At 37.1% G+C, this 17,358-nt stretch overlaps 1 protein-coding gene across 3 annotated transcripts in view; it reads right to left on the bottom strand.

Moving 5' to 3' along the window:
* Nucleotides 1-17,358, bottom strand: part of LOC105454198 — a 165,566-nt gene that overhangs the window by 19,507 nt on the left and 128,701 nt on the right. For all 3 annotated transcript variants that reach the window (XM_011696665.1, XM_011696666.1, XM_011696667.1), the window contains one exon: nt 5-22. In XM_011696665.1, coding sequence (XP_011694967.1) covers nt 5-22 — 18 coding nt within the window. The remainder of the gene's footprint in view (nt 1-4; nt 23-17,358) is intronic.

Below are 17,358 nucleotides of genomic sequence, written 5' to 3'. Positions count from 1 at the left end.
TCACCTGTCATAGTAGTAGTCCCTGAAACATATAATAAAAGCAATTTATATTAGATAAACAGTCGGCAATAAACAATGTTATTATTATTCAATATATTACATAGTTTTTTGTTCATTAGAGTTCACACCGTAGAGTTCATAATTATTTATTTAACGCAATTAACCCCATACATTATATGGGGCACACAGGATGAGGTACTTAACTTTATGATTTTGTATCAGCACGCAAGTGACAATTAAATTGATATAATATTGTTTACTAACGATCACGCGATATAAAAGGTGAAATGCAAGCGTGAAAAACATTCACAAATTCACGTCCGACCGAAATATTCGAAATGTTATTTCACGATCTATATGTTGCGGTGATTGGGCACGAATGGCGAATCGATTGACGATTACCAGAGCGTGTAATTTGAACTACAGGGTTCTCCAAAAGAGAACTAAATAACATTTACTATTAACGTGCATGATATAAATTTCAGTTACGTAATTCAATGTACTTCATTATATCTGTGAAATTGTATATCGTATAAAAGTGAATAAGAAAATATTCAATAACGGGTTTTCTTCACTTTTATATAATTGAAATGAAATGAGAATTTAGAGGAAGAAATCATTTTTTTAGAATATTCGCGAAATTCTCTTACGTATGTGATACATATATAACGATTCTTTTTGTAAAATTTTTTGTGGAAAAATCGTTGAAATCCTAGTAAACGAAGAAAATGTTAGTCTCTTGATAACGCTCCTGTCACTTCCCGATCCTATTGTAGAAAATGTACTGTTTTACAAAAAGACTGGTACAATCTTCAACGTTTTTGCAATAATCGATTTTATACACGCCACGGGCGTCATAAATTACATTTCTACGATCGCATGAATATATCCGCGTGAATTTCCGAGGTTTTCCGACGGAGGTTCCGAAGATTTTCAGAAACGGTGCCAGCAGAGAGCCGACAAAACGAATCTCCTGGTAATCGAATCGCGTCGAACTTTAATCGAATTCGTCCTACGAGGAGCATTTCGGTCAATAAATGCTCCATTAGCTGCAGTTTAAACGTGCGATTTCTCGGCAAAAAGGACGAAACGGCAAAACTTTCCGTTGCGAAACATTTGATAAAATGGTTGCGTTTTAATGGGAGATTGCCAATTACTTTGATCGTATCGTCAGTATGGCGATATGTACATAGATGCGTACCTTTTTTTTAATACGCGAATCTTTCGAATCTAAAAATATCGGTGTTGATGAATTTTACGACTAATTTACCAAGATATTCAAGCGTCAGTATGGTAATTTGGGAGAAAAAAGAAGAAAGAAAAAGAGAGAAGAGACGTAAAATGTACATAATTTAAAGCGCGTCGCTCTGTATGCATTTTGGGTGCATCTTTTTCGCCGCATTTTGTTATGGTTTCTCATTCCGTCCGCGGTATTTCACCAAGTTACCTATGTCCGTTGCCTTTAAACGCCCAAATATATTACAAGGTAATCCTTCCGTCTGATAACGCGATGTTAAGCGGCGAAAAAGCTTCCGGGGAAAACGAGTAAAAGGTAGGGACACGCCTTCGGGTAACAAACGCTATTGCCGCCTTTATTCCGTATTCGTCGGTGTGAATACTGAAAGTTAATTAGCCAATAATAAAAACGCTTAGCTGTAGAAATAAACTTTGTTGTCTAAATAAACACGGAAATGTTTTAACGCGCCTTTAGTCTTTCTTTATTTATTCACGTATTTGTACAGGAGAAAAAATCAGCTAACAATGAATATTTCTTCATCACTGATTCTTATGTTTCACGATATTCTGTATATATGCTGAACAATTGCTGACACACGTTCGTTGCGCAAATAATTCTTTTCTAATTTATTTGCGTCCATAAATTGTAGCACACGCGATTTTACTCATATCACGCGCGATCCGCTTCCTCATATAATATAACTAAAAGAAAAATGATCGAAAATTACATGGAAGAATAATTATACACTTTTACCATTTCACTGGAGCTGCGATTGCGAAATGCGTGAACGGCGTTCGTCGCGCTGAACGTTTTCACAACGCGTCGCAGCGCGTCACATCGGAAAAATAGTTGGCGGAATGGCCGAAAATCGATCACGCACGAAAATCGAAAAGCAGAGGCACGTCCGAAACACGCGTACTGCAGAATAAAAAGGACATCGTCCTAAACGGCCGCATGTATCGAAAAAAAAAATGGCGCCGCAATTAGGATGTCGGGCACCGACCCTTTGTTATTTAAAATGCCTATAGTTTGACATTCTGCTCTTTCTTTTTTATTTATTCAGTTATTCGTTCGTTGTCGGCTGACGACTTTTCGTCGATCACGTACCGACATTTGCTCCTGTTCCATTTTTATCAAATCGTTTACTGTTTGATAAATTTAGCAAATATTACATGCCAGCGACAATTGTTCGAATATGTTCAAACGTGAATACAAGATAATGAAAAATCAAAAATAAATCGGGAGGAATGTAAAACTAAAATATGAATACAAGAAGAATTAAAATATAATCGTAAAATTTGATTTTAAATACAATTTTACGATGACAATAAAAGAACTGGATAATAGAAGGATAAGAGTTTAAATTGTTGGTACGTAAATTAAGAAATATACGGAAAGTCAGAAATCATTAAGAAACAAAATAATTATCTCATCTCATATTAATGGTTTTTTTCAAACAACATTGTTTTGCTTTTTCAGATAAAATATTCTGTAAATTTGTTAAATCTGCGATTTATTATTTAATTCCGCTAGCATATTGCGATATAAGTATAGCTCTTTATAAAAGGAATTTAACACGTATATTTTGTTATTTTACTCGAATGATTAAATCAAGTTTTTAATGTTATTTTTCTCTAATGCTAATTCGTTGATATTACCAATTTCTCATTCGAGTAACATATTTCAATATTAAACTGTTTATTACTATTATTCAGTTATTATTTTATTTTTTAAAAATTAATTTATTAACAACTCTACAATTACGAGTTCTGCGCTCGGAGAGGCTGCTATTGTTATTATCATTATTACGGTTATTAATGCGATGCGCCTTCGCAACAATTACCAGTGGTGCATGTCCGCAAATTGCGTTTATTACGGAATTTATTTATAAAGTGTGATCCGCGCGCATTCCACCGAAAAGAGAAGGTCGAGTGAAGGGAAAAGGAAATGCATGCCGATAAAGCATGAAGTATTTTTGCGAATAAACGTTAAACCATTAGCACGCTTTTATGGTAGCCATTTGCGAACTCTATCTATCGCTCCCTGTTCTCTCTCTTCCTCCCTCTCTCCCTCCCGTTCACTAATTTCTCCCGCCAAAATTATCACCGTTATTCACACTATTCGTGCTATTTCGCCAGTTGACAACAGAAAGCGTATTTGCGGCGAACTGAATATTCCTCCACGAGATGATAAACGCAGAAAACGGATGGCGCGCTCGTGTTGTACCTATACATTTTCATATATACGAATTTATTTAAATAAATATTTTCCTTTGCGAAACGCCGCATGCTGCGTTTGGTATTCAAACAGAATTCCTGTTTGCTGGATTAATTCTAAATTAGTTCCAAATCTCCGAATTTAATATACGAAATTAAACCTTGCTTTTAATCCCGCGAAAAAGGGTAACATATAAAAGTAACGCGATCGAGCAACATAAAAATAATGGGTGACGTTTACTTTTTTAAGATCGGTTTTCATGAAATATTTTAAATGATGAATTAGATCTCTCTCTCTCTCTCTCTCTCTCTCTCGCACCAACCTGCTCTGCCGTACTTCATTGTACATAAATTTTCCATTTAAGAGCCCGCGAACATTGAGTTCTTAAGCATCTGCAATTAATCACATGAAATTGCGCAAATTGTTTACAATACGTGCATCGCGAGGGAGGAGAAAAGGAGGGAAAGCGGTTTACCTGACTATCGATTCCTCGATTCCCGCCAATGCAATTCCCGAGCTGACACCTTTCGATTCTCCATGATACGATTGACTCGTTATCGTAGCGTTATTGGCGGGCGAACAAAAGGGCGTCGATGAAAGGTGCCGCGACGCCGGCCGCGAAGAACAATAGCGGAAGTCGGGAGAGAAAGCCGAAAGGGAAAAAAGGCCGGGGAAAACTCAATAGGGGTAGACGAGAGATCGAGATCGCTGCGCGTCAATTTTCTTTATTCCGAATGGAATAACTGAATCTTGATAAAATTACGAAATTACCGCATACGAGACAGCTGCATTAATTCTTTACATATCGAGACTTTCTCATTTTACATGTCCAATATAATAAAGACTCATCTCTTAAGAATTTAAGAATCTACAGGGACAATGAACTGTAGTATCTGGTTAATTTAAATGGATCTGATGTAATAATAGGACATTTTTTTAATCGTAGAGAGAAGGAGACAAAGGGTATTTTTTAAGTAAAACCATACCATAATAATGAATATTACTCCTAATTTTAGATAATGTGAGAAATTAATGATGCAATTCGATAGCGTTAAGGCGATATAACTCGTGGAAAGCCGGGTGAGTATCCTTCAAGAGAGATCGCAATTACCGCAGCTTAATTAACTTCCGGCGCAACATTAGCGAATCTTGAGGGCGATTAATCGATATTCAATTTCGCATGACGCGCATCGTCTGGCCGTGACATCGTGATCTTCGATCCGTTCATGGAATGATATTGTAAGGATGATAATGACAGCAGCAATGATGATGACGATAATAATCGTTGCGTAAAATCAAATTTCTGACGAATTGATGCTTCAGAATTAACAAAGGGTTACACGTAGCCACGGTATGGTAGCCACACGTAACAACGGGTATGTTATTCGATTGAAATTATTATAATCGATTGAAAATCTTACGGTTTCATGATTATTAAAGTAAATTGCAGTAATATAATGCAAATGTATTATTAATGTAGTGTAATGCAGTATGAAGATGCGCAAAATGAGATGATAATTGTGCAAATGCATTTCATAATTCAAAATATACTCTAATATAATTGAAAATTTATCACAAATACAATTTAAATATAAATATAATAATATAATTCAAAATTTAACTTTAGCTATTATTTAATCTCTTTTTAATCCAATATACACGTGACCGCATTAGGCCATTTTCATTTTCAAGTCAGTTTATGATTACACGTTTTTCTCTTGATCCTCATATTTTAAGAAGAGCATTGTCTCGTTATCGCAACCGTTATCGGAACAAAAGAGCAGCCGAGAAAAATCTTGACAAAGGACGATAGACGCACAAGATCAAAGAGACACACAGAACCGGAAATGGGAGTCCAAATCGAATTGCAAAAACTGCTTCCCTAATTAAATTTTTCCCAACTATTTTAGTTCCTTATTCAATATTCATTTGCTGTAATCGAGTTATCCTCTTTTCTACAAATATAAAATACCTTTGTTTTAATAATAAAGATTTTGTTAAGCAAATGTTAAATTATTCATCTTTTATATTTTTAATGTGACGAATAGACATTATTGTATAATTTATTTTAAGTTTAAAATATATTAGGTCACTAATGGAAAGAATGGCGCATTACAAGATTATCTCATTTCAAAGTTGAGAGTTAGAGTTTATAATCTATTTATTATAATTATAATTCTCTCTTGGAATTCTCGAATACGCTTTATTCACCTGCTTATCCATCTTTGCGAAATCCTTCTGCTTGTTTTTGCAATACGCCAAATTACGGCCAGCGCCGAACTCACACCGAGCTCATTCCGTAGGTGCGACGTTCCGGATAACTCGGAGAGCGAAAGGAATTCTTTTCAGGGTCCCCTTCAAGAATTTCAATAAAAGCTCCGGCAGTCCGTTGACCGCCACTACATTTTGATATTACCCTTGCAATAACTAGGTGTCCAATGACACAAGGGCGCTTTATCTGTTTTTGACGTATGTATTCTCTTTATCCTTTGTTCGAGTATATTATATGAAGATTAACGGACTCGCGCTTTGTCGTTCTCTTCTTAATTATTTTTCCGTTCGATCACACACGAAGGAACGCTTCGTGCGACCCGAGCCGATCGAACGAAGAGAGGGCGGCTTTCTCGATAACAGTCCAACGCGAGGAAGTGAGACGATTCACTGTTAGGATTATCCCCTCGCGTGCCCTGTGCAACGAGAACACGCAGGGACACGCGCGCGAGCGGTCCGGCGATCGCGCGCGGGCGGTCCGAGGCACTCGATAATCGTGTAATTGAACGCTAACGATGCTGAAATGTTGATAGAACCCGCTCGACTGCTCCACAAATATGCTCTTCGGTGTTTCACCGGCGGCGGGAGCGGCGGACAGCGGCCCTGTTTGTGCGGCCGCTCTCTTGTGTACCGGCGCTGCCAGACGAAGGTTACCGTGCGCGCACAATGAACGAGTGCTCTGAATGGGTCGCGCCACGCCGCGCCGCACCGCGCCGAGCCGCTTCAAATCAACCAGATCGGACCGCGGCTCGGCCACGGAGAATTTTCCCAACGCTGATTTAGTATTCGCGCTTGATTAAGCGCGTCGCTCGCACGACGAGCGCTGCTTCCGCCGCGAGCGTTTCGCGCGCATTCGGTCGTTCATAGCGGGCACACCGACCACTTCGTAGACGGCGGGGCTTTTATTTGTAAGGAAATCTTGCGCGCGAACGGCTTTCATCACTAATCAAATGTTTTTAACAATTTAAAAACACTTTTCGAGACGATTTTTTTGTCGGCAATATAATTCTGCTCTCCGTTCTGACGTTTTTTTTTTTAAATTTCAAGAGATGGAGATCTCGTATTCTTTCCGAAAGAATGGTAATCCTAAAAATTTTCTAGTTTCCCATCGACGATTCCTTCGAAAGAGATAGTGGTCGCGATATATTATTGGATTTAGCTCGAAAGACGTTCCACGGAACGGCCGTGCGGAGGACGTTAAATATTGCTTGAAAAATTTGGGGCGATATTGCGGGAATCGCAGTCAGGAGAGATGGCGGTACAATCCGGAATTAGTCCGAGGAGAGGTAAAACACTTGGCGGAATAAAAAGAATCGCGCGCCCAGTTCCCGGGCTAAACCGCCGGAACCGGCAGAACGTACAGCGAAATGGAGTCAGCCGGGAACGACGATGGCGGATTAGCCCGCAGGCACGTGCTGCGGACACCATTCTCCACTTCGCTTGAGTGCTCGAAAATCACGTTCGCGCTGAACTCAGCTCGAAAACAGACTACGGCGATATTCGCGCGAATCGCGCCCGCGTCTCGATTCCTGTTGTCTCTTCCAGGGTGGACGAGTCCGCCCTTTGTCGTCCACCACCCTTCGGCTCGTTCCGCTGCGCTGCGGAGAAAGAGAGAGAGAGACGAAGAGAGAGAGAGAGAGGGAGATCGATCCACCCTTTTAGAGATCACGCCATCCTCCCCCCCATCCTCCCCCTCTTTCGGAGGACGACTCTTTCGCTCGGTCGTTACCTTCGCGGCCCGATGGCCCTTCGGGGATTTGCGGGAACGTATGGGTGATACCCGGGTGGACTATATCGGTACCGTAGTAAAACTTGTTCTATCCGCATATAGAGTAAAGTAGCGGAAAAATAAACTACGAGTTATTAAACACTAGTATATTCTGCCCATATTCGGCGCGCTCTCTTTTTACACGAGCTAGGTACGCGGGTGTATTATACAGTCTGTGGATTCATTATGACGAATAGAACAAAGGATGGTAAGGTATAACAAGAGGATTTATTAACAAGGATTATAAGGGACCTTAGTGCAAGACAATAGCGTTTCCTGGGAGAGATCTCGTTTTCAGCTCTCCCGACTATCGTTTCCCGGTAACGAGACATGTGCCGCTGACTGCTGTTACTATCAATATGGTCCGTGGTATTTTTCATATCCTCCGGTAATTAGCGGGACGACGAGGAAAGTCGATCTACGTAAAATAAAATCTACGAGATGATCATCCCCTTGCCTCTCGCCACACTTCTCCATTCCGAACCGACGGTAACTCTAATCTGAAATGTATTTTTTTTTCCTGAAATAATGGCGAGATTAAAACGCGACGCTGCCGTACAACTCTGTTTGTTTCAACTCCGTTTCAACACGGAACTATAACGGCTCGGAACATTCACGTGAATTACATTGGTATATATTAACTATACGCATGTCAGTAATCAATGTTTAACACGTGGGCGAGAGAGAGGATGGGGGGTTTACCAAGTTACGCCGCGGTTTGCGGTGCACCAAGGGCTATCGTGCACCACATTCAGATGCGCGCATACGCGCGCGATATATTGCTTGTTCTAACATAATATTATCGAATTCTCGATCGCGCGAATACTACCCTTAGTTTTGCATAATTGTAACAAATGAGAAGGGTTCTCCGTTCAAAAGCTATAATTTTAACTGTCAAGGGAGTTAATAACGGAAGAAAACCAGTTTATCAGTTTATACATAAAATTACGTGTGGATAATATTGTTCAAAATTTATTTATACCCTGCATCAATTTTCGAGTATGACTAGTTTGAAATTTGCTCCGGTAGAATGTCATTTTTTCAATTATATATATATATATATATATATATATATGTGAATATAAATTATTAAAAATAATATTTCTTCTGTTTAAGCTGAAAAGTTTTAAGTCCTCACGAACAGATAGCATATTTTCGGAGTTTAAATAATTATATTATTAATATTATTATCCATTTATCGATAATATAATAATATTATCATTATATATTATATATATATTATATATAATATTAATAATTATATTATTAATAAATAGATATTATTGACAAAATTGATATTCGGTTAACTGCAATGCAGCTGATTTTTAAATAAATTTTAAATCAAATTTTGATATGTGCACGTAAAGAACATATGTGTAAAGATAGTTGTTTCATGCATTTTGTCCATTTGAAAAGTGTCTAAATGTCGAAGTGAAAAAATATCGGCCGACTGCGCTTAATAAAGGAGGCGACAATTTTTAAAACGCGCGATAATACACCAGAATACCTCGGCAGGATAATGGTGCGTGCCGGCGACGTTAATTACGTTCCTACGGCGTTTGCAAGTATAATTTTCGAGTGTCGACACGCACACGCGTGCAAGAGCGTGTTCCTATGCAGATTTATATTCCGCGGACGCAGAATAATAAGAACTCTTCCTCGTTCCGGATCGATTCGACCCGACCTCAACATCGATTCTTTCCGCTGAAAGCGTGACAAACGAGAAAACTCTTTAAATAGAAAAAAAATTTTAACTTCTAAAAATGTACTGAACCTTTTTTTAAATTTTCATAAAATAAACTTTAAGAGATTTAGGAATAATTATTGGAAAAACGTAATGATTGTGTTTTTTCTGTTGTAATACTTGTAATATGTTCTAATTTTTTTATCTATCGAAAAACACTTCAAATCTTGAGAGTATAAACAAATCAGAGAAATTTCAGTGTGTCACAGAATGCCTAAAATTTTATATTTAATAGTAATGAGAGAAAAATATAAAAGCGATGTAAAAGTGGGTCGTGTACGATCTTCCATATTTTACATACACAAATAAAATACATTGTAGATTTATAAATGTATTTTAAGTTTCTGTGTTAACATTTTCTTTGAAAAATTTAAGTCACAATAACTTTGTACAATATGCAGCTAATAATGCGTAATATGCATAATAATGTATAATACGTGAGTAAAAAAAATTCTTGCAGAATGCAGTATTTAAATGTCATACTTCACTTTTCCGCCGTGCACTTTTCCAGTGTAAGAATTAAAATCCAACGGGGAAGGTAGAGATCACGTTTTTAAAAATTAGAATTTCTGAGGGGCGCAGCATTTAGTATTCGAGCATTTAACAAAATTTAAGAAGTAGATTATTCGCGTATATTTAAGAATCTGAGAACGCGCAAAGCAAAGAGAGTGCCTAATGGATGCCAAGTAGGAACGGAAACTATAATGCAACTGCAAGAAGGAACAGAATTGTGAATATCCGCACCTAATAAGGGGACATTACCCAAATAAAATTTTTTGAGTTCACATTTAATCTCGGCAATAACCGGCGTTGTTTGGCCGATTGCATCGGCTGTAAATGAGCGCGGGGCGAGTATAATGCGCTTGGCCCCGGAACGACCCGAACTAGGGAAGCACATTAATATACCTAATGGTACTCCGGAACTTGGCTCCGGCCAACCCCCGAGACAAAACTCCCTTAATTGTGCCACTTCCGTTCGAGCGAAAATTTAGCCGGTAACCACGTTCACCTGCCGAGATTATTAACCAGCACCTGACGCGTTGCGTCTATTGATAGATAATGTTGGAAAATAACGTATTGAATAATGCAGAGTAAGTGCTGTCTGCACGCACGCACGCGCATGTGTGCGCGTGTATGTATGTTTACACGCAAATATATATTCAAAAAGTAATCATTTCACGTAAAATAACAAATAAAAGGATTTGTTAACACATTTCTTAAATTTCCAAAATTAAATCTCTAAACAGTATCGTCTATCTAATTTTTTAACCCTTGCATTATTAAATTTTTTTAATTACAAGCCTATAAGTGTTACGAATTTCTATCATCTGTTTTCAAAAAAGTTAAACATTAAAAAATTTTTTTATTTTTTGAACTAGATATGAAATTTTTTTGGAATATATAAAACAATCATAAAATCTAAATGTATTTTATCTTTATAAATTTAATTAGAAGAATTCGAATATACTAGAATTTACGGAGGGCTCGTAAGTTAGCAAGCTCGCATAAATTTCCAAAAATTTAAAGATTTCAAAATCAAAGGATTTACGTGTTACATTATAAATTTGATCTCTATTAAATCCAAGGATTTAAAGTTCAGCAATGTAGGGATCTAAAAGCGCGAGACTCTCTCGAGGAGAATTGAGATATGCAAAATTAACTATGCTTCCACGGTAAAAAACGGCGTCGGACGGCGTTTGTTTTGTTTTGTTTTACGAAGGAAAAAAAATCATATTGGCTCGCAAGAAAAGTATCGCCCGTTGCCAACCAACGCGTGTCACTCCCACGGCACCATTTAGTAACCCCCCAACTCCTCGTCTGTCTTCATCATTTATTCTCCGAGGGTGGCGTAATAAAGCTCGGCAGATATCAAGCCCGATAGAAGTCGGCGTAGCTGCAAAACGATCCCCGTGACTCGCTTATCCGGCCTTGTATGTAAATGTTGACATGTTTTCTGAAGCTGGAAACACACACATGCACACACGCACACACTTACACACACGGTGACACACCTGCGCGCATGCCGCAAAAGGAAAGTCGTGTTATCTCATGTAAATCTTCACGGTAGCGCGATAAGCGTGAATTTCACCGCTCGCTTATTAATATTTATGTCCGGCGTTAAAGGGGTTGGCGAGGGCAAGCTAACGTCTACAGGCCACTTCAAAAGCCCGCGACTACATTTTCTTATTCATTTTCTTAATAGAACGATTACGACGCATTTGCTGAAATCTTGGATTTCCTCTCGTGCGTATCTCTTGAATTATTAAATCTTTAAATTGCTAATATAAAACGAGTATTACGTGTATTCAAATTTATGAGAGAAAAAAGAATTTAATCTGAAGATTTTACCTATGTGTCGACGTATCGAGGTATTTTGTTAGAGATTAGACAAAAGAGTTAAGAAACCTGTTTAAGATTATTTACTAAAACCAGCAAGTATATTTATAATATAAGTCCAAATTAAACACAAGTTTACTATTAAAAATTCAAATTTGAATAGAAATATCTATCAATATTTAATGCTGTAATTAAAAGTTACTTTTGTATTATTCTAAAATTTAGAAACACTAAAGATCAATATAAAAATTTGATCTGGTCTGAGAATCGAAAAACTCAAGATTTTTATTATATATCAATAAATATAGTCTGTAAATATATTTTCGAAATTAATAAAATAAAAGGCAATAAAGGAATGCTCATAATTCTCTGCTGAAATCAAATAAAAAGCTCAATAAAACAAAATATCTCGAATGGCGTGGCGTAATTGCGTACATGTTTAATTTGCAAATAATTATTCCGGTCATTCGTCTGAGAAATACACGAAACTATTTCGAGCCGCGGGAGGAAGTCTCGCTCTACAAAATGCACTGCGTTACTATGCACCCCGCTGCAACAAGCAAACCTAATTTACACAAACCGCAGGAAATGAACGCACGAAGGAGATGAAAGGGAGAGGAAAAGGAGGAAGGGAGGACACGTTAAGGCTGCATTTCTATCCACAGAGATAATGCCGCTCCTTTATCTCGATTTTTCGGCGCTAAATTAACATTGTACGTCTGCGAATAAAATAGTTTTGTTATTATTAAGGATTTTCTGATATGTATTGGTTCGTAAAGATTAATTTATTAATATTAATTACCACTTATCAATTTTTATCAATCTTTTTGAATATTTTGTTCTGAGATAATTCACGCGGTGCATGGCATACGACCCAAACAGAATAAAACTAATATTAAATCAATATTGTATTTAATAATTGACATTTTTTTAATATCGAGGCATGAGGGATTTGTAAATATAAAGTTAAAAATAATTAAATGAAATAAGAAAAACGAAGAAAGCGATAAAACTTTATTTTGAGTTAATTTTACGTAAAACCTTTTTAACGTGTGACTTAATAACTCGAACGTCAATTAAAATCTTCAAAATTACGACGAGCGGTAGCCTTTTTAAATATCCCGCTAAACAAAAGAGAAAGGCGGAATTTAAAATATCCAAAAAATCTATAATTGAAAAGCAGTATAAATGAATAAATAAACAAAACGCGTGCTGGAAACTGATAGATGCATATCAAAATAAGCAGAAGTAACTAACTGAATTTGACAGGAACGAAAAAACATGGGTTGTTAAAACTTCGCGGCGCTTGCCGCATGATTCGCTAAAAATCTGCAATCACGTGATCTCGATGGGGGGGAGGGGAGGGGGTGCGGGAAGAGGATTAACGGACGGACAATGAACGGGCGATCCTGCTTGAATGGCGTGCTGAAGCGCACTCGAAACCGAGCCGAACAATTCACGCGTAATTCTCGTAACTGCGATATTCGCGTTTCACTGCGATTTCCGTCTCGACGAGGTCGGATTTGGCTTTCCTGCCCGTTTCAAAGATCTTACTCAAGACTCTCAGCGCAATTCGAATCGCGGGGGATTCGATTCATACATTTTGCAAAATAATAAACTTTCATTCTACATTCTACATTCCGCCTCTCCTTTTAACATATTTCATCATACAATTATTTGAATTGTCGCGCTATCACGTTACCCGCCCGAAAGGAGAATGAAATGACGTAACTCTGGCGACGACGTGCAGTCTGTTCTAATCTTAGCACACGCGTGGTATTTTATACAAGGCACACAAACCGAAGGGAAACAATACTTTCCGCCTTTTAAATACCGTGCGCACTTTTCGTGTTAATTATTTAAAAGAAGAATTTATATAAAAAGTTATATGCGCGCTGGGGCGTGGAGGAGATTAGGTCATTAATCCCTGTGATAATTATAGTAATGGGGAAAAAACTAAAAGGGAGGAAGGCCTGCAATCTATGTTTATAACGCCACCTCAACTCCGCAGGACACCCGGTACGTGTTGCATTAAGCGCTGCGCGACGCTGCCCCGCGACTAATTGGGAGCGGTTAATGAGGTGACGCATTTTTATTGTTCTTCCGGCTTGTTAAGCGACCTGTTTGCTTCCGTAACACGTACGCCGGGGAGCCCCGGGAAGGCGCAGGGATAGCCGGGAATCCCGCGGATATCCTGAAATTGTCCCGAATACCCTGCGCGAATCCCGGAAACGCCGGCGGAATATTTTTCGCGGCTTTGCCGACCCGGCGGATTATCGACATCGGCGCTACACACGTGCGTTTATTCGCACACGCGTCTACGCTTTAAATAAACGGGGCCGAGTGAATTCATAATTAAATCGGCTTGATAAATAGAAATAAATGGGTGGGCAAGACGGTGGCGTTATCAACGCCCGAGCGATATAATTTAGCTCATAAAATATTACGCGAAGGATGAATCTTACACAGAAAATGAATTAACTCACCCGAGTAATATTTTCGAATGAATTAAGTTGGAAAGTTAAATCGTCAAAGACACACGGCGGTTATGTATTCTCTTAAAACAGGGTACGCGATTCACCTGTGATTGGTTTCGCTCGAAAATAATAATACTTCCTTACAAAAATTGAAATAAATATTGCACAAATTTTCCATTAGATATTTTAATGCAATGTAACAAATAACAAACACGCAGGTATATAGATATAAAAATTTAAAAAAAAATACAAGCATTTGTCAAGTTAAAAATATCGAAATAATATTCTAATAAATGAACACAAACGCGAGGTTTGATTACTTTTTATGTAGCGCTAAATGATCTGTTTGTTAAAACTGAATTGACATTTTCCATCTCTGAATGGCATGCAATTTTGAATGTTATTTCAATCGTCCTTTTAATATAGAATTTTAGCTTGCCGATTTACATATATGTATAATTGACATTTTCTACTTTTGTGACTCATTTCCGCATGAAAACTATCTATTTACAATTCCATGTTTACCTTATTTTTATCCTACCATCATTATAAAAATGGATCGACTCGTTATGACTATGTGCATTAAGTGTATTCCACAGAATTAAAACAGCTGTACATGCGTTGAAAACGGTTGAAAATGTAAATTTACAAAGAATTGAGACTTTATTGTTAGAATATTTCATGTTGGTAATGAAAAATTTGCGAAGAGATGTGTAATTAAATTCTTTTCTAGAAAAGACCGGGTCGACATTGGTCGGTTATATTTATAAATAAAAAGGTACGCGACGCTTAATAGCAGTTCGTATAAATATTCCATGAGTTACGTTATTTATAAAAAAAAAAAAAGTCTAATGTGTCATGTCTTCTTTGAACGTGATGAAAAAAACTCTCTAACATGATTAACGTGTAGCGAAAAATGTTTGTGTGCGTGAATTTCCATCTACAAAAGCGCAGTGATTATTTTTGCAATTTCGAATATTACGTTTTAACGAATAAAATTTAAACTGAATCCGAAATAATACACGTGTGTTCAAAGAGTCATTTTTTGAGCTGTGTTGTTTTTGAAGAGAAAAGTTGGTACGTCGTGCACGGTAAAAAATAATAATAAAACACAACACGGATGAATTTCGGTATTGTGCAATGCATTCTAAGTCACCGGATTTTTTTTACGTTAAAAGTGGCTTTTGACGTATGATATTTGGTGAGAAGATCTCGGCACAGGCCGGAATTCTGGTCAGGATGAGGACGCGGGAGATTGACGGCTGCATTAAAAGGGGCGACAGGCGAAGGTTCTGAAAAATCCAACGCGCAGATATTACTCGGCGTTCTCGAGATGTCGTGTTTTTCTATCGTATTCCGCGAGACTTTACGTTCCAAAATTTGATTCGATCACGCGACGGGAAGTTTATCTTAGGTGTATGTCCAATACGTATCCTCGATAGTTGATATGGATTCGATTCTGTCCCCACTAAAATTTTCATAAAAAATTTTTTCCACGTTGCGCACATATGTCCAATAAGAATCTCGCTCTATTCATAATACACGTAATGCTCACAATATAATATGCATTGACTGTTTTGACCCATTTTTTTGCTTTATCAAAGGTTGCTAACTTAGCTCGATGGAACATAACATCTCTCCAGGTTCCGTATTACTTCAAAAGAAGCTATCTTGATGTTAAACCATTTCGCTACATATATCTATATATAACATACGTGAGATGGTTAATTCATGGCAGCATTCCACTCAATTTCTCGAGCTTTGACGACTCGAGCCTTCTTACGAGCGTTCTTCAATTTCAGTTTGTATATGCAACATACTTTTATTTATCTCGAAGATCTACAGAAAATAATTTGTAATATATTTCTTTAACGATTTATGAATAAAATAATTGCGTATTACATTTACTCTGAAATTATACATCTTGTTTCAATAAGCATAAGAATTATGTTTTGAAACTAGCGTTGTTATTGCATTATTTCCATTAATTTTAATTTCAGCATACAGAATCATTTTGATGTTTAGATTGTTAACCCTTGTTCTACGTAAATGTATGCTTACGTAGCGTTTACTGTACAAAACAAAGTTTAACTAATCTGTGAAACTGTTTCATGTTTAGTTTGTTATACCCAAAGTTTGCTCGAAAATTAATTTCAATATGATTGAATATTTCATTATGTTTAAGTTAATCTTAATGTAGATTAATTATATCCATTGTTAGCTATCTCCACCCCTTTTTAATTTTCTCAACGCATTTTTTTTTTAAAGGAATTACAGTAAACTTTAGCATAAATTGGATGTTATTTCTGCGAGATGATTTATTTTAAGATCAATTTTTAATTTAACAATAAATGATAAAAATTACGTTTGATTATGCTTAAAAATTTTGATTTTTGTATTTGTATCAAAATTTGTATTATTTATAACAAAATCATCTTTATTGCAATCTTTCAAATTTTAAAATTGCAACATTGTGAACGATCGAAAATTGACATCAATTAAATTGGGACACACGGAAAACGGTTGAGTTCTTTTTCTCTCCCGCCGGAAGAGGAAAGAAGTGAAAAACAGAGAGAAGAGACGGGTGGAAAGCTGGCAAAAGGAGAAAAGGGAAGGTACGCGACTTAGTTCGTGAAAAGGTATCGACGTTTGCCATGACGCTATCTGTCGTGGATAATGCATCAGCTGCTGGAGAATGTCTCTCTGCCGATCCTTTTTTTCTCGCGGCGAAATACTTCTCGTATCGAGCATTGCCACCAGATTACGGAAAATATAGCTCCAATTAAATTCTTAATCAATGCGCAAAGTAAAACACGCTTCTTGACGACGTTATTAATGCTTTAATACATGATCGATTACTCATGAAGGTAGAAAGCTCCGATATTACATGCCAAAGATATAATCTTCCTTAATTTATAAATGCTTACGCACGATTAGAAATCTATACTCAGCTCTTAGAAATTTATATTCTTTCTGAATTTATAATATGTACGACTAAAAGTCACATGCTGTCAGATTCTTACAGATCTTTCTTCAATAATTCTTTCGGTTATTAACACATCCTTTCTAAATAATTTTTATCTGAAGCACCTTGGATTTTTATTTATTGTATATAACAAAGCACCACGTGGTTTTTAATATTTCTCGATTATTTATATTAGATTTATTGTTATATTATTATTATTATCGTATGGGACTCTTTTGAAATTGTCCAAGGCACAAGGAACCCCTACGTGCGCAATACGATGCAATTACGGCTTTTTTTTTTTATTCCGTGTGTGTATCTCGCGCAAGTTAACTTCCGCAA

The sequence above is a fragment of the Wasmannia auropunctata genome, unplaced genomic scaffold, assembly GCF_000956235.1.
Source record: "Wasmannia auropunctata unplaced genomic scaffold, wasmannia.A_1.0 LD335987.1, whole genome shotgun sequence".
NCBI classification, from domain to species: Eukaryota; Metazoa; Arthropoda; class Insecta; order Hymenoptera; family Formicidae; genus Wasmannia; species Wasmannia auropunctata.
The sequence above is the reverse complement of the archived record's forward strand: the minus strand, read 5'-3'. Positions and strand labels throughout refer to the sequence as shown.